The 26,156-nt window shown below is 43.9% G+C and overlaps 1 protein-coding gene across 5 annotated transcripts in view; it reads left to right on the top strand.

Annotated features, from left to right (window-relative positions):
* camsap1b (calmodulin regulated spectrin-associated protein 1b) overlaps positions 1 to 26,156 on the top strand; it is a 128,431-nt gene that overhangs the window by 53,251 nt on the left and 49,024 nt on the right. For all 5 annotated transcript variants that reach the window (XM_038781526.1, XM_038781525.1, XM_038781524.1 and 2 more), the window contains exon 2: positions 18,988 to 19,250. In XM_038781526.1, coding sequence (XP_038637454.1) covers positions 18,988 to 19,250 — 263 coding nt within the window. The remainder of the gene's footprint in view (positions 1 to 18,987; positions 19,251 to 26,156) is intronic.

Here is a 26,156-nt window from a genome sequence, read left to right as displayed (position 1 = left end):
GCCAATAATGTTGCTCTGTTTCGGTCCCAACAGCGTCGCCAATACTGTGGGTATTTCTATTTATCTAAGTGAACTACAAGCCTTCCCTTATATCGATCAAATGACCACATAACCAGTTAGTTAGTTCAAAATATGGTTTATTTACATACACAGGGTTTATCTCAACATGCAATCACAATATCTACTATGAGTTAAGCTATACCTATCAGCTACAATAACCTATAATTAACTTCAGGGAGACCGTCACTGTGCAAATAGATAAGGCTTTTATCTGGATTTCACTTGGCTGGTTCGAAGAAAGTGGCTCTGTCTCTGCAAGGCTCTTCCGTCAGGTAGCGATCATTGGTCTTGAACTTGGCTGGCTGTTTCTGCTGCAATTGGGCTGGCACAGGCCAGATCCAAAAGAAACCGAACACATGGCTCTGTCCTCTTTTATCCCTCTGGGATTTTGCCCTCTTTGGGGCGGTCCTTAACCTTGGATCCAATAGTTCGACAGGGCTCTGATCACTCTCTTCGATTTCGGCCAATAAAGGGGTGGGTGCCTTGGTAGCTGGGTGGGTCCTTAGTGGTCATTGACCTTGGCAGTTGTGCTTTCTGAGTAAGGGGAGTGGCGCCGATCAGTCTGGCTGTACCGGTTGCTTGATTGGAATTCTATTGTCCTGGGAAAATGGGCCATTAAAATGCAAAAGAGCGGGGGTTTCGTTCAGGTCTAGTTACCTGTGTATCTGTCTGAGTCCTGGGTTGGCCATAATTCCCATGGTCCTTTGCAGGTGGCCATCTTAGATGGCTTCACAGGTCACTTCCTAATCTTTTAAGCTTAAGTGGAAAAAGCCCCAAGTTAAGGTCTTCCATAATTGTAACCCCTCATTCATGATGATATCTTGTGAATTTATGCAGTTCCTTTATTTTTGACTCGTTCTTTCCTTCATTTAATGGCATCCAGAGAAGCTTACACAGTATTCCAGCAGAAGGCTGACAATGGTCTAGTAGCAGTTCAACATTATTCCTTGCATCTATATTCTATGCATTAGGATACAAAGTCAAGGATTTGTTTGTTCATTCTTATCTACTTACATTTGCATTTATTTGTATAGTAAATATAATATATCTTTCTTAGTGAGGTCTACTCTTATTTAAAATCTTAGTGTTATAGATGTGTTTTGATCCTGTAATTCATTCAGTCTGCTGAGTGCTTCAGGTTTCGTAGTTTGATAGAAGCAAATGTTACTCCTTGGTATTCTAATTTTTTTCTATAAATGGTAATATTCCAGTATTACATGTTGCAAAAGAATGCAAGGAATTTGTTACTATTTTTACTGTTTATCACAATCAACCTGGAATGTGTTGCCCAGAACTGAGCCACATATACAAAAGACAAATGAGGGGCTTTGATAGAGTAAATAGGGAGAAATTGTTTCTATTGGCAGGAGGGCGAGTAACCAGAGCACACAAAACTTAACGTAGTTGGCAAAAGAATCCGAGGCTAGATGAGAATACATTTTAATGTAACATGCTGTTATGAACTCAAATGCAATGCCTGAGAGGATTGGAAGTAGATTCAGTAGTAACTTTGAAATTGGAATTTAATAAATACGTGAAGGGAAAAAATTGCTGGGCAGGGGTGTGGGATTAATTGGATAGTTCTTGCAAACAGCCAATGCAGGCATGATGGGAAAAATGACCTCCCCTGTGCTCTACAATTGTATGATTTAGATGCACCCCTTGCTGATGTGTATTGGAATGTGATGCTTCAGCTGGCTTGTTTGGATGGAGGGAAACATGGTGCTGTTTGTATCACAGTAAGAAGTCTTACTTAATATTTACCAGGTTTGTTTCTAATCATTTTTGAAACAAACCTGTTGGACTTTAACCTGGTGTTGTAAGGCTTCTTGCTGTGCCCACCCCAGTCCAACTCTGGCATCTCCACATCATGCCTGCTTGTATCAAATTCACTTATCATACTTTTGTTACACAACAATAATCCTCCACACCCAAAATTCCTCCACAAATATAATGTAAAAACAAATTTATCCATCATGAACTTGCAGAAATATGTATTAAACAGGGTAATGGCATAGGTAAAGAGAAATGGGGAGAACAAAATATTTGTATGGGGGATAAACAGCTGCATGGTCCAGTTGTGCTGAATGGCCTGTTTCTGTGCTGTGATTTCAATGTAGTACCTGCAGGGTAAAAACTTAACAGTGAGAGACATTTTCAATGCTTTTACTTCCAAAAGAAAGTAAAAGAAAGAGCAAGAACCATAAAAGACTGGAGTGAACTTGGATCTGAAGATGAACATAAGTTGTCAATATTCTGAAAGAGTGCTTCCTCCAACCATTCATAAGTAACGTGCCTTCTGCAAATAGAGAGAACCTTGTGTGGCGCATAAACATCAAGCATGGACCTGCTGGGAAGAATGGCCTAAGAATGCTGTAAATACCTCATAATACTTTGTAATATTAATGACTTTTATGTGAAAGTGATGCAAGTTCTAAAAAAGTGCACTTCAGCCGAATGAAGAATTTCAGAGGCTTATCCTAGCTGGGAAGATTTGTGAAATATTGGCAATCATTGACAATGCCACTAGAGGTGTCTGTAGAATTGGAAGAGAGCTAATGTGATGCCTCTGTAAGAAATAGGTGTCACACTGGCCTAAGTAACGGTAGATTAATTAATTTCAGTTGAGATTGAAAATGACTTGAGGTTTATGGGGTCGTCTGAATTAAAATGACTTATTATAGGATTAAATGATTAATTTTTTTTTAAATAAATTTAGATTACCCAATTATTTTTTCCAATTAAGGGGCAATTTAGCGTGGCCAATCCACCTACTCTGCACATTTTTGGGTTGTGGGGGCGAAACCCACGCAGACACGGGGAGAATGTGCAAACTCCACACAGACAGTGACCCAGAGCCGGGATCGAACCTGGGACCTCAGCGCCGTGAGGCGGTTGTGCTAACCACTTGGCCACCGTGCTGCCCTTAAATGATTAATTTAAGCATTGTCTTCATCTGTTACCTTGTATATTTCCTTTTACTTTTCATTTAAATGTTGCTTCAACATTGTCCACAAGATTGGTTAATATATGCCAGTGGCATCCAACTTTCCCTCTCTTTCACCTTTGACTTCATGCTTGTGGCTGTGGTGTGATTATCTATCCAGTAGGTTAGTGGGTAGGAACATGGCAGATGAAATTAAATTTTGGATGCATGTGAGGTTATTCACTTTGGTAGGTGGAATAGAGATGCAGAGTATTCCTTAAATGGTGAGCCATTGAGAAATGTTGGTGTTCAAAGGGACCCGAGTGTCGTTGTTCATGAGTCACTGAAAGCCAGCTTAAATGTGCAACAAGCAATTAGGAAGGTAATGGTATGTTGGACAAGAAGATTTGAGTACAGGAATTGTGTACAGTTCTCCACCCCCCCCCCTTTTTTTTGTTTACGAAGGATATACTTGCCACAGAAGGGGTGTAGCAGAGGTTCACCAGACCACCTGGGATGGTGGAACTGTCCTATGAGGAACGATTCAGGAGACTGGGGATGTATTCGCAATGAGAGAAGATGCCATTAAAACGTACAAAATTCTTAAAGGATTAGACAGGGTAGATGAAGGAAGAATGGTTCCCTGGTTGGGGATATCTAAAACTGGAGACAAAGTCTCAAAATTAGGGACCAAGCCATTTAGGACTGAGATGAGGAAGAATTTCATCACTCGGACGATGCTGAATCTTTGAAATTCTCTACCTCAGAGGACTGTGGAAGCTCAATCATTGGAGTATGTTCAAGACTGAAATTGATACATAGATTTATAAATACTGACATAAAGGGATTTGGAGATGGTGGAAACATGTTGAGATAGATGATCAGCCATGATTTAGTTAAATGGAAGATTAGGCACAAGGGGCTGGATGGCTCACTGGGCTAAATCGCTGGCTTTTAAAGCAGACCAAGCAGGCCAGCAGCACGGTTCAATTCCCGTACCAGCCTCCCCAGACAGGCGCCGGAATGTGGCGACTAGGGGCTTTTCACAGTAACTTCATTGAAGCCTACTCGTGACAATAAGCGATTTTCATTTTCCATTTTCATGGCCTCCTCCTATGTTCCAGTGTGCGTTCCTGGATAAATTAGAATTTTCCTTGAGGCCAAAGTCTCCTGTTCAGTTTTTCTTAACAACTTTACCCCTCAGTTGCTGATTCTACATCCCCATCCCCTCCCTGCTGGCTGCACATAGTTATAGATGTTTATAGTATGGAAACAAGCCCTTGGGCCCAGCTTGTCCATGCCACCCAGTTTCTATCACTAAGCTAGTCCCACTTGCCTGCATTTGGCCCATATCTTTCTATATTCCCCCTGCCCATGTAATTGTCTAACTGTTTTTTAAAGGAAAATTGTACCCCCCCTCTGGCATTAAACAAAATCTGCGAATAGCTTTGAACTGAGTTTTAAATGGTATATTCAGTCAGTTACCACAGCACTTCATTTCATTTACAATATTGCCTGGCTTCATTCCTACCTATACCTAATTTGCATCTCATTCTCACAAATTCCCTGTAGCTTTATTTTGCAGCCTACATGATGTCCAGCTGAACCAAATCTCTGCTGCTGTATCCTATTTCATAACTAAATGCTGCACATATGTTCCAGTGCGCTCTCAACTCTCATGGCTTCTCTTACCACAGTGTATGCACTTCACATATTCGGCACGGCGGCACAGTTGTTAGCACTGCTGCCTCACAGCTCCAGGGACCCGGGTTCAATTCCGGCTCGGGTGACTGGAGTTTGCACTTCCTCCTCGTGTCTGCGTGGGTTTCCTCCCACAGTCCAAAGATGTGTAGGCTAGGTGGATTGGCCATGCTAAATTGCCCTTAGTGCCCAAAAGGTTACTGGGTTAGGGGGATAGGATGGAGGCATGGGCTTAAGTAGGGTGCTCTTTCCAAGGGCCGGTGCAGACTCGATGGGCCGAATGGCCATCTGCACTATAAATTCTATGATTCCTCATTCTCATGTTTTCATTTCACCTTTCCTTTGTTGTCTTCTCGAGCTCTACATACCAGCATGTGCTTTCTCATCTATTATTATGTTTTCACTTCATGGTGTTTTTGAAGAGCCTTCAGTTGCAATACCCCTATAACTAGACTTCCCAAATTGAGTGCAAGCTTGGAGTTTAGTAAGTGGGAGTGTTTAAATTGTTAGCACTATATACTATATACTTCACTATATACTATGTTTATGTAATTTAATTATGTATCCTCATGTATTTATCGTATGTTCTATGTTTACATGTATGGAGCGATCTGCCTGGACTGTATGCTGAGCAGTACTTTTCACTGTACCTTTGTACATGTGACTCTAAATCTAATCTTGTTCTTAAATTTTGCTCTTCAAATTTAATCTAGCCTGTAATTAGAAGTACCTGGAAAGTACTGTATAAACAGATTAAGTGCTTTCTTTCTAGCAGTTTAGACAAGGGTAAACTCGCTCTCAGCTGTGGGAGCTCAGTAGTTAATTGGCTAACTGGTTTAATCGAGTTCTGTAATCCCAGTTCCGTTTTCTATAAATTCAGTTCATCGAGTGAAGCCTAAGCAAATAGTGCAGCAAGAAAGCTGAGTTCAAACTTGGGGTTTGGTAAGTGGGGAGCTCAGCGAAGCGAGGCGTTGTTAGTTTCCCTTTGCTTTTTCTATCTTTCTCACCCTTTGAGATGGGTTGTTACTCTACGACTGTTTGGTGAGAATTTTGTAAATGGGTATATGCTACTCTATCCTAAGGTTTAAAACAGTACACAACTCAGTGGTAAAGTTAATTATATATTTAATTAATTATTTGAATGGATAACATTGTGATCCAGGACAAACACACCTTCAGTATAGTGTTTGTGGCTTGAGGAACTTTGGCTCAGTCATTGAGCTGTAGACTCTGTGACAGATCAAGGAGGGGGAATGATGCCTGGATGCTTTGTATCAGGAGGGAGTCACACCACTTAAGATATGATCTTCTGATTTGGTCAGGGACATGAGAATATGACTGTATGAGGTAGGTAAGGGAACCCAGAGGTAAGAGTGCCAGCCTTTGCAATTGTCCAACAGGTTTGAAGTTCTTTCAGCTTGTTTGGATGACAGCGAGGGCTGCAGGGTGGATGAGGTGACTGCCTATGGCATCGTGGTGCGATAATCCATTCAGTTGGTGGATATAGTGGTAGTACGGGACTATAGTGAGGAGTATTGGCACTGTTCTCTGTAAGAAGAGTCCAGGCAGCTGTGTTGCTGGACCAGTTCCAGGGTGGTGCATCTGGGGGTCATGGTCTTTGAGGGTACCAATGACATTGGCATAATGGAGAATGAGGTTCTGCATAGTAAAAAGCAGAACCTCAAAGGTGGTAATTTCTGGATTATTACCCGAGCCGTGTGCAAATTGGCCTAGACAAATAAGATTAGAAAAATGAATGCATGGCTCAAAGACTAGGTATTGGAGAAGTGGGTCCTGGTTCATGGGCACTGGCACCAGAGCTAGGGAAAGTGGAATGTTTACCGTTGGGACTGTCTACACCAGAACCATATAGGGGCTGATGTTCGAGCAAGCCATATAACTAGGGAAGTAGAGAATTTTAAACTCTCTACTTCCCTACAGTGGGTGCAAGTTTAGGAAGATGTTGCATACCAAAGTGTCAAGACAAGGTAACATCGACAGGTACTAATATGGGAAATGATAAACACACTGTGACAGGAAGGGACAGAGTACAAATCTAAGAATAAATCAGCAGGTAAGACTAGAGCTACAAAAGTAATAAAAGGACAGTACCAAAGGCTTTGTATCATAAGCACACATGGCATTTACATCAAAACAATTAATAAGTACTGTCTGATAGCCATACAGAGACAGAGCTATAGGATGATCTAGATTGGGGACTCAATTTGTAGGGTATTTGACATTTGGGAAGGACAGGAAGTTAAGAAAAGGTGAAGGGGAGGCTCTTAATTAATGATGGTATTGTCTCAGAGATAATCTAAATTCAGGAAACCAGGATGTAGAAACAGTTTGAGTTGAGGTGTGAAATGGTAAATGCAAGAAGTCACTTGTGGGAGTGATATTACAGGCCCCCTAATTATAACTACATGGTAGGATATAGTTTAAAGGAAAAGATAATGGAAGGTTATTGGAAAGGTCCGGCGATAATCACAGGGGGTTTCAATCTACAGGACAGGACCTCAAGGGTTGTAATCTCGGGATTATTCCTTGTACCATGTGCCAGTGAGGCTCGAAATAGGAAGATAGAGCAGCTAAACACATGGCTAAACAGCTGGTGTAGGAGGGTGGGTTTCAGTTATCCGGAACACTGGGAGCTCTTCCGGGGCAGGTGTGACCTGTATAAGAAGGATGGGTTGCATCTAAACTGGAGAGGCATAAATATCCTGGCCGCAAGGTTTGCTAGTGTCACACGGGAGGGTTTAAACTAGTATGGCAGGGCGGTGGGCACCAGAGCAATAGGTCAGAAGGTGAAAAAATTGAGGGAGAACTAGGAAATAGGGCCGCTCTGAGGAAGAGCAGACAGGGAGATGTTTCTGAAAACAGCGGGATTGGTGGCCTGAAGTGCATATGTTTTAATGCAAGAAGTATAACAGGTAAGGCAGATGAATTTAGAGCTTGGATTAGTACCTGGAACTATGATGTTGTTGCCATTACAGAGACCTGGTTGAGGGAAGGACAGGATTAGCAGCTAAACATTCCAATATTTAGATGTTTCAGGCGGGATAAAGGGGGAGGTAAAAGGGGTGGAGGAATTGCACTACTGGTTAGGGAGAATATCACAGCTGTACTGCGGGAGGACACCTCAGAGGGCAACAAGGCTATATGGGTAGAGATCAGGAATAAGAAGGGTGCAGTCACAATGTTGGGGGTTTACTACAGGCCACCCAACAGCCAGTGGGAGATAGAGGAGCAGATAGGTAGACAGATTTTGGAAAGGATTAAAAGCAACATGATGGGAGACTTTAACTTCCCCAATATTGACTGGGACTCACTTAGTGCTAGGGGCTTGGACGGGGCCGAGTTTGTAAGGAACATGCAGGAGGGCTTCTTAAAACAATATGTAGATAGTCCAACCAGGGAAGGGGCTGTACTGGACCTGGTATTGGGGAATGAGCCTGGTCAGGTGGTAGAAGTTTCAGTAGGGGAGCATTTCGGGAACAGTGACCACAATTCAGTAAGTTTTAAATTGCTGGTGGACAAGGATAAGAGTCGTCCTCGGGTGAATGTGCTAAATTGGGGGGAAGGCTAATTATAACAATATTAGGCCGGAACTGAAGAACATAGATTGGGGGCGGATGTTTGAGGGTAAATCAACATCTGACATGTGGGAGGCTTCAAATGTCAGTTGAATGGAATTCAGGACCGGCATGTTCCTGTGAGGAAGAAGGATAAATATGGCAAATTTCACGATCCTTGGATAACGAGGGATATTGTGGGTCTTGTCAAAAAGAAAAAGGAGGCATTTGTCAGGGCTAGAAGGCTGCGAACAGACGAAGCCTGTATGGAATATAAGGAAAATAGGAAGGAACTTGAGCAAGGAGTCAGGAGAGCTAAAAGGGGTCACGAAAAGTCGTTGGTAAATAGGGTTAAGGAAAATCCCAAGGCTTTTTACACGTACATAAAAAGCAAGAGGGTAGCCAGGGACAGGGTTGGCCCACTAAGGACAGGGGAGGGAATCTATGTGTGGAGCCAGAGGAAATGGTCGAGGTACTAAATGAATACTTTGCATCAGTATTCACCGAAGAGAAGGAATTGGTGAATGTCGGGTCTGGCAAAGGGTGTGTAGATAGCCTGGGTCACATTGAGATCTAAAAAGACGAGGTATTAGGCTTCTTGAAAAATATTAAGTAGATAAGTCCCCAGGGCCTGATGGGACGTACCCCACAATACTGAAGGAGGCAAGAGAGGAAATTGCTGAGGCCTTGACAGAAATCTTTGGATCCTCACTGTCTTCAGGTAATGTCCCGGAGGACTGGAGAATAGCCAATGTTGCTCCGTTGTTTAAGAAGGATTGGAAGGTTAATCCAGGGAACTACAGACCAGTGAGCCTTACGTCAGTGGTAGGGAAATTACTGGAGAGAATTCTTCGAGACAGAATCTACTGCCATTTGGAAGCAAGGGGTCGTATTAGCGAGAGGCAGCACGGTTTTGTGAAGGGGAAGTCATGTCTCACTAACTTGATAGAGTTTTTCGAGGAGGTCACAAAGATGATTGATGCAGGTAGGGCAGTGGATGTTGTCTATATGGACTTCAGTAAGGCCTTTGGCAAGGTCCCTCATGGCAGACTGGTACAAAAGGTGAAGTCACACGGGATCAGAGGTGAGCTGGCCAGATGGATACAGAACTGGCTAGGTCATATGAGGCAGAGAGTAGCAATGGAAGGGTGCTTTTTAGATTGGAGGGCTGTGACTAGTGGTATTCTGCAGAGATCAGTGCTGGGACCTTTGTTGTTCGTAGTATATACAAATGATTTGGAGGAAAATGTAATTGGTCTGATTAGTAAGTTTGCGGACGACACAAAGGTTGGTGGAATTGCGGATCGCGATGAGGACTGTCAGAGGATACAGCTGGATTTAGATCGTTTGGAAACTTGGGCGGAGAGATGTCCGATGGAGTTTAATCCGGACAAATGTGAGGTAATCCATTTTGGAAGGTCTAATACAGGTAGGAAATGTACAGTGAATGGTAGAACCCTCAAGAGTATTGACAGTCAGAGACATCTTGGTGCACAGGTCACTGAAAGGGGCAACACCGGTGGAGAAGATAGTCAAGAAGGCATACGGCACACTTACCTTAATTGGCCGGGGCATTGAGTATAAAAATTGGCAAGTCATGTTGCAGCTGTACAGAACCTTAGTTAGGCCACACTTGGAGTATAGTGATCAGTTCTGGACGTCACACTACCAGAAGGATGTGGAGGCTTTAGAGAGGGTGCAGAAGAGATTTACCAGGATGTTGCCTGGTATGGAGGGCATTAACTATGAGGATAGGTTGAATAAACTTAGTTTGATCTCACTGGAACGCAGAAGGTTGAGGGGCGACCTGATAGAGGTCTACAAAATTATGAGGGCCATAGACAGAGTGGATAGTCAGAGACTTTTCCCAGGGTAGAGGGGTCAATTACTAGGGGGCCAAGGTTTAAGGTGCGAGGGGCAAGGTTTAAAGGAGATGTGCGAGGCAAGCTTTTTTACACCGAGGGTAGTGGGTGCCTGGAACTCGCTCCTGGAGGAGGTGGTGGAAGCAGGGACGATAGTTTAGATGGGCAGCATGGTTGACGCAGGCCTGGAGGGCTGAAAGGCCTGTTCTTGTGCTGTACCTTTCTTTTTTCTTTGTACATATAGATTGGAAAAATTAGGTCGGCAAATCTAAAATGAATTGGCAAATATTGATCAGTAGAGGTTCAGTGGCAGACATTTAAAGGAATATTTCAAAATTAACAGAATAGACTCATTCCATGAGAAAGAAAAATTCCAAGGGGTGGGCCCATTATCTGGTTCACCAGTAAAACTAAAAACAGTAGTAAACTTAAAGAAAAGGTACATTTTTGCACAAAGACGAATGACAGATCAGAAGATTGGAAAGAATATAAAGAACATTAAAGAATGACAAAAAAGATTGATGGGGGGAGGGAATACTAGAGTACAGGAGAAAGCTAGATAGATAAAGATGGATAGGAAGCGTTTCTATAGATATTAGTAAGAAAAGAGTTGGTTCTATAGAAAGTGTGTCTGGATAATTGATAATGGAAATTGGGTAGTAGCGGATGAATTAAACAGGTATTTTGCATTAGTCTTAATTTGGGCAGCACAGTAGCATAGTGGTTAGCACAGTTGCTTCACAGCTCCAAGGTCCCAGGTTCAATTCCCGGCTTGGGTCACTGTATGTGCGGAGTCTGCAGGTTCTCCCCGTTTCTGTGTGGGTTTCCTCTGGGTGCTCCGGTTTCCTCCCACAGTCCGAAGATGTGCGGGTTAGGTGAATTAGCCATGCTAAATTGCCCATAGTGTCCAAAAATGTTAAGTGGGGGGTTACTGGGTTACGGGAGAAGGGTAGATATGTGGCCTTAAGTACGGTGCTCTTTATAAGGGCCGGTGCAGACTCGATGGGCCAAATGGCCTCCTTCTGCACTGTAAGTCAAAGACCCTTTTTAACAAAGACAGTAGGTTTGCATTCTTTACAGAAACAGAAACTTTGAAATCATCAAGTGATCTGGAGACATTCTTTAGCATGCAGGGACAGAGACAAAAATACACCTCCTTGGTTTGAATGCAACTCTCCAACTGAAAACGAAACTAAAACTCAGAGCCAAAAATAGCTTACAGCTCAAAACGAAAGTAAAAACAGAGCCCAGCTCCACCCACACAATGACATCACTGCAGCCACTTGAGAAGACAAACATTTCTTAAAGTGACATTCCCATGACAAGTTACAAAAGAAAGATAGACCAAAGAGCGAGAGCAACAAAACCCACACCAACGAGAATCATTACATCTGCCTATTTTGCTGGTCTGCCGGTGTTGGCCTGTCTGTTGTTGGCCCTGGCATGTATTTCCACACATATTGCTGCTCCCTCATGTTCTCCGTTTCCCCACCCCCTCTCTTGCTTCTCCCCCCCTTCCCTTTCTTTTATAATCTGTGGCGCCCCTCCCTTTCCCCCTCTCTATTGCCTGTTGGCTACAAACAGGACCTTGAACAAGATGATGAATGGCGTCCACGTCTTGTGGAAAGCCCTTTTCCGACCCTTGGATGGCAAATTTAATTTCTCCAGCTGGAGAAATTCCGACCGGTCAGCCAGCCAGTCTGTAGGTTTAGATGGTGCTGCTGATCGGCAACTGAGCAAGACTCTTCAGCGGGCAATTAAGGAGGCAAGGGCATTGCTCCCCTTCCCCATGAAGAGTTCTGACTGGTCTGATAACCCAAAGACTGTCACTTTCGGGCTCAGCTCCACCCTGATCCATAACCTTGAACATTACCTCAAAGAAGGCTGTCCAGAACCCGACAGGCCTGGGGTATGCCATGGGCTGGTTTAGCACAGGGCTAAATAGCTAGCTTTCAAAGCAGACCAGCAGCACGGTTCAATTCCCGTACCAGCCTCCCCGAACAGGTGCCAGAATGTGGCGACTAGGGGCTTTTCACAATAACTTCATTTGAAGCCTACTTGTGACAAGCGATTTTCAGAACATGTGGGTGTGGTTGGCCGAGTCTCCTCGGCACCATTCACACTTGTCCTCCACCTTCGTGAAGAACCTGCTCATTTGGGTTCTGGTTAGGTGCACTCTGTGCACCACTTTCAGCTGCATTAGGTTTAACCTTGCGCATGTGGAGGTTGAGTTTGCCCTGCTCAGTGCTTTGCTCCAGAGTCACCACCCTATTTCTATTCCTAGTTCTTCCTCCCATTTTTCCCATGTCTCGTCCTATGGGAAACATGCCTCTTAGTCGGCTGCACAGGTCCCCACAGTTCCACCTTCCTAAGTCACCCGTGTCCAACAGTTCTTCTATCATTGAATTTTTCGGCGTCCATGGGTATGATGTCATCTCCTTGGGGGAGAAAGTTTTAAGTTTGTAGGTCAATGTCTTCCCATCCTGTCTCCATCTCTTAAAGGTGGTGTCCATGTTGCTGGTGCGAACCTATGGTGGTTGCATATGGGGGCCATGGTGGACATTTCGGTCAGTACTTAACTGGTTCCACATCCGGAGCATGGCTATTACCACTGGGCTTGTAGACTGCTTAGCTGGCTGGGCTGGGAGTGTTGCTGTGGCAATGGCCAGGTGAGATGTTCCTTTGCAGGAGCTCTCCTCCATCATCACCCATTCTGATTCCGGCTCCCTTATCCATTCTGGAGAGTGGTTGGAGATTACGATCACTGAGTATTCTGCTCCTACTATTTCTGGAAGCACAGCTTTTCCTACTACAAAGAAGTTAATGCGCCCCCAGTTGCTGCATATCTGTCGGGGATTTCCGCCATGTTCTTCTTGATGAACTCCGTGTCGTCCCAGTTGGGAGCGTACGCATTGACCAGACCAGTGGTGCCCGTTCCAGGACACCGCTGACCATGATGTGCCAACCCCCTGAGTCCATAACCGTCCTCATCGCAGTAAAAAACGTCCTCTTATTTAACAGTATGGCTACTCCCCTGGCTCTCTTTCTGTAGTAGTAATGGTAATGTCTGTCCCCCCAGCCCTTTCTTGCCCGCAGTCGGTTCTTCTCCCTCAGGTGTGTCTCTTGGAGGAAGACTATGTCAGCTTTCATACTTTTCAGATGGGCGAAGACTCTGGATCTTTTCACTGGGCCATTAAGTCACCTGACGCTCCAAATAACTATTAACTATTTTGCTTGGGGAGGGTTTCTGTTGTTTCCCCCCCCTCCCCCCTCAAATCTACGCGGTCAACTTGCATTGTGGTTGTGCCCCTGCACTCCGGGGTTTCCCTCTGTTAGCCCCCCCCCCCCCCCCCCCCCCCCCCCGTACTCTCCATGAGGCTGGTCCCCTGCGCTCTGGGGGTTCCCTTTGTCCGGGCCCACCCAACATGGCCACCAACAATGTGTGCGCAATGTGGGTGAGCCCATGTACTCCGGGGTTTCCCTTTGTTTGGGAATCCTCCAAAGTGGCTGCGAATCCATTTTTCTCCTTGCCGCATGTGACCTGTTATAGTCAGCCTAGCCCCCCCCCCCCCCCCCCCCTCCCTTTGTTCCCCTTATGGCTTTTAGAAGCCATTGTTAAAGATGTTAAAGCAGGGAACTTGGAAAAATTCAATGTATTTGGGTAGAGTCAACATGGTTTTGTGGAAGGGATATCATGTTTAACCAAATTAGAGTCAGAGATATAGAGGTCTACAGCACAGGAAAGGTCCTTTGGCCCACCACGTAAGTATTCTAATCCTATTTTCCAGCACTTATGGGAATTCTTTGAAGGAGTCACACGTGCTGTGGATAAAGGAGAACTGGTGGATGTACTGTATTTAGATTTCCAGAAGGCATTTAATAAGGTGCCACATCAAAGATTATTGCGGCAAAGCTCATGGTGTAGGGGGTAACATTTTGGCATGGATTGAAGATGGCTCACTAACAGGAGACAGAGTTAGCATAAATGGGTCTTTTTCTGGTTGATATGACGAGTTTGGTGCCACAGGATCAGTGCGGGGGCCTTAACATTACAATTTAATAAATGACTTGGATGAAGGGACTAACGGCATGGTTGCAAAATGGGCTGACGGCACAAAGGTAGGTAGGAAAGTAAATTGTGAAGAGGACGTAAGGAGGCTAAAAAGGGACATAGAGTGGGCAAAAATCTGGCAAGTGAATACAATGTGGGCTAATGTGAAATTGTCCATTTTGGCAGGAAGAATAAAAATGAAACTTATTATCTAAATAGCGAGAGATTGCAGAACTCTGAGATGCAGAGGGATCTGGGTGTCCTGGTGCATGACTCACAAAAAGTTGGTATATAGATACAGCAAGTAATTAGGAAAGCTAATAAAATGTTCATGTTTATTACGGGGTGAATTGATTACATTAGTAATTGGGGACTCAATAGTCAGGGGCACAGTTAGGAGATTTTGTGGGAGCGAGAGAAACTCACGTTTGGTATTTTGCCTCCCAGGTGCAAGGGTACGTGATGTCTCGGATCGTGTTTTCCGGGTCCTTGAGGGGGAGGGGGAGCAGCCCCAAGTCGTAGTCCACATTGGCACTAACGTCATAGGTAGGAAAGGGGACAAGGATGTCAGGCAGGCCTTTAGGGAGCTAGGATGGAAGCTCAGAGCGAGAACAAACAGAGTTGTTATCTCTGGGTTGTTGCCCGTGCCACGTGATAGTGAGATGAGGAATAGGGAGAGAGAGCAATTAAACACATGGCTACAGGGATGGTGCAGACGGGAGGGATTCAGATTTCTGGATAACTGGGGCTCTTTCTGGGGAAGGTGGGACCTCTATAGACAGGATGGTCTACATCTGAACCTGAGGGGCACCAATATCCTGGGGGGGAGATTTGTTAGTGCTCTTTGGGGGGGGGTTTAAACTAATTCAGCAGGGGCATGGGAACCTGGATTGTAGTTTTGGGGTACGGGAGATTGAGAGTATAGAGGTCAGGAGCACAGATTTGACTTTGCAGGAGGGAGCCAGTGTTCAGGTAGGTGGTTTGAAGTGTGTCTACTTCAATGCCAGGAGTATACGAAATAAGGTAGGGGAACTGGCAGCATGGGTTGGTACCTGGGACTTCGATGTTGTGGCCATTTCAGAGACATGGATAGAGCAGGGACAGGAATGGTTGTTGCAGGTTCCGGGGTTTAGGTGTTTTAGTAAGCTCAGAAAAGGGGGCAAAAGAGGGGGAGGTGTGGCGCTGCTAGTCAAGGACAGTATTACGGTGGCGGAAAGGATGCTAGATGGGGACTCTTCTTCCGAGGTAGTATGGGCTGAGGTTAGAAACAGGAAAGGAGAGGTCACCCTGTTGGGAGTTTTCTATAGGCCACCTAATAGTTCGAGGGATGTAGAGGAAAGGATGGCGAAGATGATTCTGGAAAAGAGCGAAAGTAACAGGGTAGTTGTTATGGGAGACTTTAACTTTCCAAATATTGACTGGAAAAGATATAGTTCGAGTACATTAGATGGGTCGTTCTTTGTACAATGTGTGCAGGAGGGTTTCCTGACACAATATGTTGACAGGCCAACAAGAGGCGAGGCCACATTGGATTTGGTTTTGGGTAATGAACCAGGCCAGGTGTTAGATCTGGAGGTAGGTGAGCACTTTGGAAACAGTGACCACAATTCGGTGACCTTTACGTTAGTGATGGAAAGGGATAAGTATACCCCGCAGGGCAAGAGATATAGCTGGGGGAAGGGCAATTATGATGCCATTAGACATGACTTGGGATGTGTAGGTTGGAGAAGTAGGCTGCAAGGGTTGGGCACACTGGATATGTGGAGCTTGTTCAAGGAACAGCTATTGCATGTTCTTGATAAGTACGTACCAGTCAGGCAGGGAGGAAGGGGTCGAGCGAGGGAACCGTGGTTTACCAAAGAAGTGGAATATCTTGTTAAGAGGAAGAAGGAGGCCTATGTGAAGATGAGGCGTGAAGTTTCAGTTGGGGCGCTTCATAGTTACAAAGAAGCGAGGAAGGATCTAAAGAGAGAGCTAAGACGAGCAAGGAGGGGACATGAGAAGTCTTTGGCAGGTAGGATCAAGGAAAACCCAAAAGCTTTCTATAGGTATGTCAGGAATAAAAGAATGACTAGGGTAAGAGTAGGGCCAGTCAAGGACAGTGGTGGGAAGTTGTGTGTGGAGGCTGAGGAGATAAGCGAGATACTAAATGAATACTTTTCGTCAGTATTCACTCAGGAAAAAGATAATATTGTGGAGGAGAATGCTGAGACCCAGGCTATTAGAATAGATGGCATTGATGTGCGTAGGGAAGAAGTGTTGGCAATTCTGGACAAGGTGAAAATAGATAAGTCCCTGGGGCCTGATGGGATTTATCCTAGGATTCTCTGGGAAGCCAGGGAAGTGATTGCTGAGCCTTTGGCTTTGATTTTTAGGTCATCATTGGCTACAGGAATAGTGCCAGAGGACTGGAGGATAGCAAATGTGGTCCCTTTGTTCAAGAAGGGGAGTAGAGATAACCCCGGTAACTATAGACCGGTGAGCCTAACTTCTGTGGTGGGTAAAGTCTTGGAGAGGATTATAAAAGATACGATTTATAATCATCTAGATAGGAATAATATGATTAGGGATAGTCAGCATGGTTTTGTGAAGGGTAGGTCATGCCTCACAAACCTTATCGAGTTCTTTGAGAAGGTGACTGAACAGGTAGACGAGGGTAGAGCAGTTGATGTGGTGTATATGGATTTCAGTAAAGCGTTTGATAAGGTTCCCCACGGTCGGCTATTGCAGAAAATACGGAGGCTGGGGATTGAGGGTGATTTAGAGATGTGGATCAGAAATTGGCTAGTTGAAAGAAGACAGAGAGTGGTAGTTGATGGGAAATGTTCAGAATGGAGTTCAGTTACGAGTGGCGTACCACAAGGATCTGTTCTGGGGCCGTTGCTGTTTGTCATTTTTATAAATGACCTAGAGGAGGGCGCAGAAGGATGGGCGAGTAAATTTGCAGACGACACTAAAGTCGGTGGAGTTGTAGACAGTGCGGAAGGATGTTGCAGGTTACAGAGGGACATAGATAAGCTGCAGAGCTGGGCTGAGAGGTGGCAAATGGAGTTTAACGTGGAGAAGTGTGAGGTGATTCACTTTGGAAAGAATAACAGGAATGCGGAATATTTGGCTAATGGTAAAATTCTTGGTAGTGTGGATGAGCAGAGGGATCTCGGTTTCCATGTATATAGATCCCTGAAAGTTGCCACCCAGGTTGATAGGGTTGTGAAGAAGGCCTATGGTGTGTTGGCCTTTATTGGTAGAGGGATTGAGTTCCGGAGCCATGAGGTCATGTTGCAGTTGTACAAAACTCTAGTACGGCCGCATTTGGAGTATTGCGTACAGTTCTGGTCGCCTCATTATAGGAAGGAGGTGGAAGCTTTGGAACGGGTGCAGAGGGGATTTACCAGGATGTTGCCTGGTATGGAGGGAAAATCTTATGAGGAAAGGCTGATGGACTTGACGTTGTTTTAGTTAGAGCGAAGAAGGTTAAGAGGTGACTTAATAGAGGCATACAAAATGATCAGAGGGTTAGATAGGGTTGACAGCGAGAGCCTTCTCCCGCTGATGGAGGTGACTAGCACGAGGGGACATAGCCTTAAATTGAGGGGTAATAGATATAGGACAGAGGTCAGAGGTGGATTTTTTACGCAAAGAGTGGTGAGGCCGTGAATTGAATGCCCTACCTGCAACAGTAGTGAACTCGCCAACATTGAGGGTATTTAAAAGTTTATTGGCTAAGCATATGGATGATAAGGGCATAGTGTAGGTTAGATGGTCTTTAGTTTTTTTCCATGTCGGTGCAACATCGAGGGCCGAAGGGCCTGTACTGCGCTGTATCATTCTATGTTCTAAAAGTAGGGAGGTTATGCTTCAGTTCTACAGGGCATTGGTGAGTAATGTGCACAGTATTGGCCTCCTTATTTAAGGAAATGTGCAAATGCATTAGAAGCTGTTCAGAGAAGGTTTACCTGACTAAGTCCTGGAATGGGTAGCTTGACTTATGAGGAAAGGTTGGAGAGGTTAGGTTTTATTCACTAGAGTTTAGAAGAATAAGAGCGACTTGATCGAAAACTGATCCCATGGGGTATTGACACGGTGAATGTGGAGTGGATGTTTCCTCATGTTGAAGAATCTCGAACTAGGGGCCACTGTTTAAAAATAGGTTCCTCAGTTTAGACCGAGATGAGGAGAAATTTATTCTCTTGAGGGACGCGAGTCTCTTGAACTCACTTTCTCAAATGGCAGTGGAAGCAGAGGCAGATTCTTGCTAAGTGAAATTTAAAATCAATTAAATCTGGAATGTAAAGCTAGTCTCGGTAATGGTGACCATGAAACTGTCATCGATTGTTGTAAAAAAAACATTTGGTTCACTAATGTCCTGCAGGAAAGAAATCTGCCATCCTTACCTTATCTGGCCTACGTGTAACTTTGAACCCACAGCAATGTGGTTGACTCTGAAATGGCCGAACAAGCCACTCAGTGCAGGGGCCAATTAGGGATGGGCAACAAATGCTGCTTTGCCAGTGCCACCCACATTCCATGAAAGAATAAATAAAAGTGCTACTTTATTCTAATATGGCATCACTGAGTTCTTCTCTAACATCCTTAAAACGCAATGCTCTGGAATGGTTATATCTATTTTAATGTATTGTTTTGCAGATTTCAGTGTCAGGCAAGGTCAAGGAATGGGGTTATGAACTGACCATCTGTTTCATTAGAAATTTATATTTGGGACAAATGAGAAATTTATCTTAAAGTAACTGTAAATATGATTGGCTGTAAATGTGTGCAGATTTTTCTAATCTCTTTTTTGCTTCATTGCAGATAATATCCCAGAGGATTTAAGGGATGCTTTCTACACCGACCAGTATGAACAGGAGCACATTAAACCACCTGTCATCAAGCTACTGCTGTCAAGTGAACTCTATTGCCGTGTCTGCAGCCTAATTTTGAAAGGCGATCAGGTGGCTGCATTGCAGGGTCACCAGCCTGTCATTCAAGCATTGTCTCGCAAAGGCATTTATGTCATGGAAAGTGATGATGTACCAGTTTCAGAGTCAGACCTCACACAGTCTCCGATCAAAATGGTGAGTGAAAGAAATTCTGCTTTTTCCATAAATCAGAGTTATATTTTATTAGGTTACATTGGTGGTTATCTAATATTTGTGAGTAAATTTATCATTTCATGAATTATTAAATTCACTTCCTGCCTTGAGTGTGCGGAAATCAAAATAGCGCACAACATAAAAAACAACTTGTTTATGTGATAATCTACCATTATCATTGTTCTAAAGGTTTTTGGCAAAAATGCTTTAATTGTACCACATTGGTCTTGGTTTAAAATAGTAGATTTTGTGGGGTGCTAGGTAGACATTCGTGGCTTGAATGTAATGAAGCAGTGATTATTTTAAATGTGTGCTGGGCAGTCCGTTGTACTCAAAGTTAAGCCCTCCTTTTGAAAAGAGAACTGATCTTGATATCTGAGATTCTGGCTGTTATTGAGCAGAAACCTCTCCTGCATGTTGCACAGACTAAAGCTGCCCTTCAGTCGTTCACAAGCAGTTGCTGTTCACACTTCAGTTGTCATTCGTCTTTCAAGGGATTCACACGCCAATGTTCATACACCAATGCTGCATTGAGTTGGGAGATTTTCTCCGCTGTCGGCAGTGACAGTTTGTGGTCATATTTGAGTGTGTCCTTATCTCTGGTGCTCACTCTGCATCAGGTTTAGCGCAGGGACTTCAATCTGTTAGTTATTTTTTCTGAATTGTTGCCAGCCCCCCCCGCCTTTTAAAACAGTTGTGAAGATGAAAACCTGCTGTTCTGTATATGATGGATCCTTGTTTTGATGTTGAGATTCCCAGTACTGTACATGTTCAAAAGGTCAGTGCCTAATGTTTCACCAGTCCAAAGCATCAGTTTGCTTCTATCACAATGCTATTTTCTATCATGATATTACTTTACATCATGATGCCAGAATGCTTATATGCTGAACCACCTTGACCAGTTTACAAAGCCAGGCTAGCTAGTGGAGCAGTGAGAGACCAGGGAAATAAATAGGTTCTCACTGCATCAGCAGCTTGGACCTCCACAAGCTTGTCTTTGCTTTGTGCTGCTGATTGCGTGAGAACTGCAGGGTGGAGATGATTGCGCTACAATAATGCAAAATCGTCCTCAGTTCAATGCTTGTGTCACATGATGATAATTGCACTTGCTTTTTTGGGAGATTTAAGATTAACTTTATGTTGGAATAGGGATCAATTTTTCTGCAAACATTTGGAAATACTTTTAAAAATATTATATTCATTGAGCTTTTACATTTTAACAACAAGGCAACAAAACCACAGGAATGGTCCAGCACCGCAAGAAAAAGTAAAGGTTCAACATAATGAATATAGAGTGGAATGAGAGAACAGCAGTACAACTGAGCCAATGCAATCATTATGCATAACTTTAGTAATTCTGAAAGCCCCACCAGAGAATAAGGGAGAAAAGAATAAAGCCATGAAGACGTGGTAAAGTAGTGCGCACCTTCCCACACGGCAATTGCTCACAATTATCACGAGAGTTCAGGATATATTTTCGCCAAGTTTGGGCTTGCGCACATATACAACTCCCTCACCCAGCAGCACCAGAAGCACACCAACACCCCTTTCCCTCCGATACCAGGTCCGTCTGTACTCCTGTATGATCCAATCATGTATTCTTTATACCCACCTATTTAAAAAAAAAAAAAAAATTTTTTTTAATTTGCAAGAAGCCCAGTTCTAAAAGCATGTTACATATATACCACATAATACAACATAACCCCAGTCTCGGGTCCAGTACAGAGCCAACATCATTCCATACAGTTATACAGAGAGGACCAGCAGCTATATATTCGGATTATGATCAGTGCCATCAGCGCCTCCCAACAGAAGAGATAAGTCCATAGGACACAGGAGCAGAATTAGGCCACTCAGCCCATCGAGTCTGCTCCGCCATTCAATCATGGCTGATATTTTCTCATCCCCATTCTCCTGCCTTCTCCCCATAACCCCATATCCCCTTATTAATCAAGAATCTATCTATCTCTCTGTCTTAAGTGATTCCTTCCAAAGTGACTCAGTGATTTGGCCTCCACAACCTTTTGCGGCAGAGTTCCACAGATTCACCACCCTCTGGCTGAAGAAATTCTTCCTCATCTCTGTTTTAAAGGATCATCCCTTTAGTCTGAGATGGTGTCCTCTGGTTCTAATTTTTCCGACAAGTGGAAACATCCTCTCCACGTCCACTCTATTCAGGCCTCACGTATCCTGTAAGTTTCAAAAAATACCCCCTCACCCTTCTAAACTCCCAATGAGTACAGACCCAGAGTCCTCAACAGTTCCTCATACGACAAGTTCTTCATTCCAGGGATCATTCTTGTGAACCTCCTCTGGACCCTTTCCAAGGCCAGCACATCCTTCCTTAGATACGGGGCCCAAAACTGCTCACAATACTCCAAATGGGGTCTGACCAGAGCCTTGTACAGCCTCAGAAGTACATCCCTGGTCTTGTATTCTAGCCCTCTTGACACGAGTGCTAACATTGCATTTGCCTTCTTAACTGCTGACTGAATCTGCACGTTAACCTTAAGAGAATCATGAGCACGGGCTCCCAAGTCCCTTTGTGCTTTGATTTCCTAAACATTTCCGCATTTAGAAAATAGCCTATGCCTAAATTCCTCCTTCCAAAGTGCATAACCTCACACTATTCCACATTGTATTTCATTTGCCACTTCACTGCCCACTCTCCTAACTTGTCCAAATCCATCTGCAGCCCCGTTGCTTCCTCAATACTACCTGTCTCTCTACAGATCTTTTTATCATCTGCAAACTTAGCAACAGTGCCTTCAGTACCTTCTTCCAGATCATTAATGTATATTGTGAAAAGTTGTGGTCCTAGCACGGACCCTTGAGGCACACCACTAGTCACCGGCTGCCATCCTGAACCCTTTATCCTCACTCTATGCCTTCTGCCAGTCAGCCAATCCTCTATCCATGCCAGGATCTTATCCTTAACACCATGGTCTTTTAACATTTAACAGTCTCCTATGCGGCACCTTGTCAAAGGCTTTCTGGAAACCTAAATAAATCACATCCACTGGTTCTCCTTTGTCTAACTTCCTTGTTCTCTCCTCAAAGAACTCTAACAGATGGAGAACTACCAGGAGTGGATCACAGGGTAATAAAGGGGTCAGGACCCAACTGGATCCGTATTCCCCTGGTGCATGCTCACCATCAAAGAACAATACAACACAGGAACAGGCCCTTCGGCCCTCCAACCCCCCTTGGCCAAAACCCTCAGCACTTCCTAGTGCCGTATCCCTCTATACCCATCCTATCCATGTATTTGTCACAATGCCTTTTGAATGCCGTTAATATATCTGCTTCCACAGCCTCCCCTGGCAGCACGTTCCAGGCACTTGCCACCCTCTGTTTTTAAAAAAACACTTGCCTCTCACATCTCCTTTAAACCTTGCCCCGCGGTATGTCCCCTAGTGACTGACCCCTCTACCCTGGGAAAGAGTGCCTGCTCATCCACTCTATCCATGCCTCTCATAATCTTAGACCTCTATCAGGTCACCCCTCGACCTCCATCATTCTAATGAAAACAGTCTGAGTCTATTCAGCCTCTCCGCATAGCTAACACCCTCCAGACCAGGCAACATCCTGGTAAGCTTCATCATTGATGAGAAAGAGAAAAAAAAGAACTGCTCAATCAGATAGTATCCCAACCATAAAGGGGGGGTGGTGTTCAACAGGATATCAACTAAAGTGCAGGACCCGGCTCAATATCCAGCACACTGTTCACCCAGATGAAGAGAAGAAGAAAAATACCCCAGTTGTTCTTGGAACAATCAATAAATCAATTAAGGATCAACTGAGCCCACCTAGGGGCTGGTTTAGTACAGTGGGCTAAACAGCTGGCTTGTAATACAGAACAAGACCAGCAGTGTGGGTTCAATTCCTATACAGGCCTCCCCGAACAGACGCCAGAATGTGGTGACTAGGGGCTTTTCACAGTAACTTCATTGAAGCCTACTTGTGACAATAAGCAATTATTATTACCTCTGCATGCGCCCCCCACTCATTCCCTAAAAATGCCAACTGTGGAAAAGTCAGATGGCGCCCAGGATGCATAACCTGCACAGGCCATCGACAGAGATGGGCACAAATTCTTATATTAAAATAACAAAAAACGAAATAAAAACCTGATACGGTTAGCTCTAACTGGGGGACTATCCTCATTCTCGGGTGAGGACTTCACTAACCCGACCACTCAACTCTTCACCAACCATCCACCCATCACCTTGTGTGGCTCCACTCATCTTCACTATCAACCAGCTAAGCGGCTACCAAAATACACCCCTTTCCCATAACTGCAAGGATGACTGAACATAAAAGGAAAGGAGTAAAACTGCGCACAGACCACATATCACATAATCGACTTAATATGGTTTTTGCTAGAACAGGATAACAGGCAACTTTCGCCCTAGTGTTCACACTTCGCATGCCCTTATAGGAGAAAAGACAGCAGCAAATAATCAACCGCATAATCATAAGGGAGTAACAACCATGATTATTGAAGAATAATGCCATCTATATTGCTTGAAAAGGCCAAAGCCATGAGACAATCTTTGGCCAGTTCTCAGGATGTCTCGAGGACTGCAACGAACAAAGCTTCTTTACTCAACAGGATAATTGTGAGGCCAGCGGTTGGGGGGAGGGACCCAACCGATCACAGGCTTCAAAGACCAGATGCATCACGCTCTATCGAACCTTATACGGTCAGCTTCAAAATCCGGATTACTAAAGCACGGCAGTCAATCTTCAAATTTATTCTGGAACTCTCCTCTCAGTACCTGCCAGAAACTGGACTCATGGACACTCCTTGCCCGTTCCCTGCCTTCCGAATCAGTTAGGATATGTGACGAGGCATGCAGCAGGATCTCAATGAATCGAAGGCGGGCCCTTGCATTGAAAGTGTTCTATCAAATGCACGGATTCTGTCCTGAACCTCTACTGTACTCTCGGATACTTTGTGGTTCCTCAAGGTGAGCAGCGAGGATCTGCGACATGAAGCTGAGATTATCATCTCGAACAGTCTTCATCCCAATGCCGTTGCACTGCCGAAGTGCAGGCCTGCTCATCAGTAACAACATCAATTCAAGCTGGGACCCATCCCAGCCAACTCCGACTGCCTCAATCACACAGGGATTCTTTACGGATTAACTCGGCTTCTCATCGCAAAACTTCAATCAGGATCATCCAGGGACATGATACCAAGCACATATCTGGAAAAAGACAATTATGAAATATACACAAAGGTAAAAGTAAAGGATTAGAAGATGAGCAGAGCCAGAACTCATGAAAATGCAGCCGCTCCTGTGCCCTCATCATGTGACCCCCCCCCCCCCCATTGGTTTCTGATTACTTTATTTCTGTCAATATTTCATAGGTAATATTCTTAAAATCTTTCTGCAGGTTCTTTTTTTTGAACAACTTTGCATATGCCATTTATTGCTCCTGCTTTCAGTTATTCTCTTTCCCCAAGCCAGTAGCATGTGCTGAACGTTTGTGCTTTCACCGAAAATAATGAGTAATGTTTAGAAGCTCTGTCTCTTTGGCCTGTTTGTCTATCTGTTTGAAATGACTTGGCTGATGCAGAAAGTCTTCTATTGTGAGCTGACAAGATGAATTGTGAAAATGCGGATTTAAGGAACAGAAAATTTTGTTCACAGTGGCCTCTGTTCAAAGTAATTATGTCCATACTTTGGAGTAAATGACTTTATTCAGGATGCTCTACAGCATTGACAATTATCAACTACTTATATTGATGGCAGTATCTTTTCCCTTGCAATTCATCAACGTAATGAGCAGGTGATAAAAATGAGAAGCGACAAATGATGAACAAGCCTTTCACATGTTTCAGTCCCACTGAGCATTAGCATTTCCTTGGGTCATGTTAATGTTGGAAAAAGCTAATGTAGAGTTTTGTTAGTACAGTGAATTTGGCACAAATCTGTAATTTGACCATGCTAATTGAGATTGTTAACTGCTTTACTTTCTTCCCAACCAACAATCACATGCAGTTTATTGCACTAATTGCAAAGATGTTGTTGTGTTGTAGCTTTTGGAATGCAGTGAACTAAATCTGCATTTTGCATTAAATCTGCACATTGCATTGTATCTTCCATGTGTAATTCATAATGTCATCCACATGAAAGGAAATAACGATGCAAAAAGAAATGTGAAAAAACATCATGCTGAAAATTTGAAACAAACGCAGAAAATGCAGGAAATACAACAGGCCATCAGCATCTGTAAAGAAAAGGCAGGTTAATATCGAATCAAAACTGGGAACTGAAAAATGAAAAAGTATTTTAGTATGCTTGAGGACAACGAAAGTAAAGTGGAATGGAATAAAATAACAGATATTACACTCAAGTTAATAGCTGTATGATCTACAAGCTGTTTAATAGAAAAACAGGCAACTGTTTGATGATAAAGTTCACTTCATTGAAGCAATGTAAAGACACAAGAATGTGAAAATAGCCAGGTTGGTGCATTTCTTCCCTCAACTTTTAAATATTCTAAAATGCTTGTATACGCTTGTTTACAATTATTACAAAGATCCATAACTACCATGGATTGGAGTGTATAAGCTGATCCAATTTTATTTGGTACCAAAAAACATGTTGAGACCCATATAATACATATAAGTCGGCTCCTGCATTTTTCAGCTGAAAGATGCTTGTCTAGGGCTGTATTTGCATTTGGAGTTGGCCTCAGTTTTTCAACTCAAAAATAAATGTTTAGAGCTATACTCACTTAAAAGTTGGTGCATGGAATGAAGGAGGCGTTATAGGCCGTGTTACCAATTGAATGCATAGGACTTTCAGATATGCCTCCACGTGGCAGACTGTGCATGGCAACAAATGACCAGACATGGGTCTTCCTGCAAGAAGA

This window comes from Scyliorhinus canicula, chromosome 21, assembly GCF_902713615.1.
Source record: "Scyliorhinus canicula chromosome 21, sScyCan1.1, whole genome shotgun sequence".
In the NCBI taxonomy this organism is placed as follows: domain Eukaryota; kingdom Metazoa; phylum Chordata; class Chondrichthyes; order Carcharhiniformes; family Scyliorhinidae; genus Scyliorhinus; species Scyliorhinus canicula.
The sequence above is the reverse complement of the archived record's forward strand: the minus strand, read 5'-3'. Positions and strand labels throughout refer to the sequence as shown.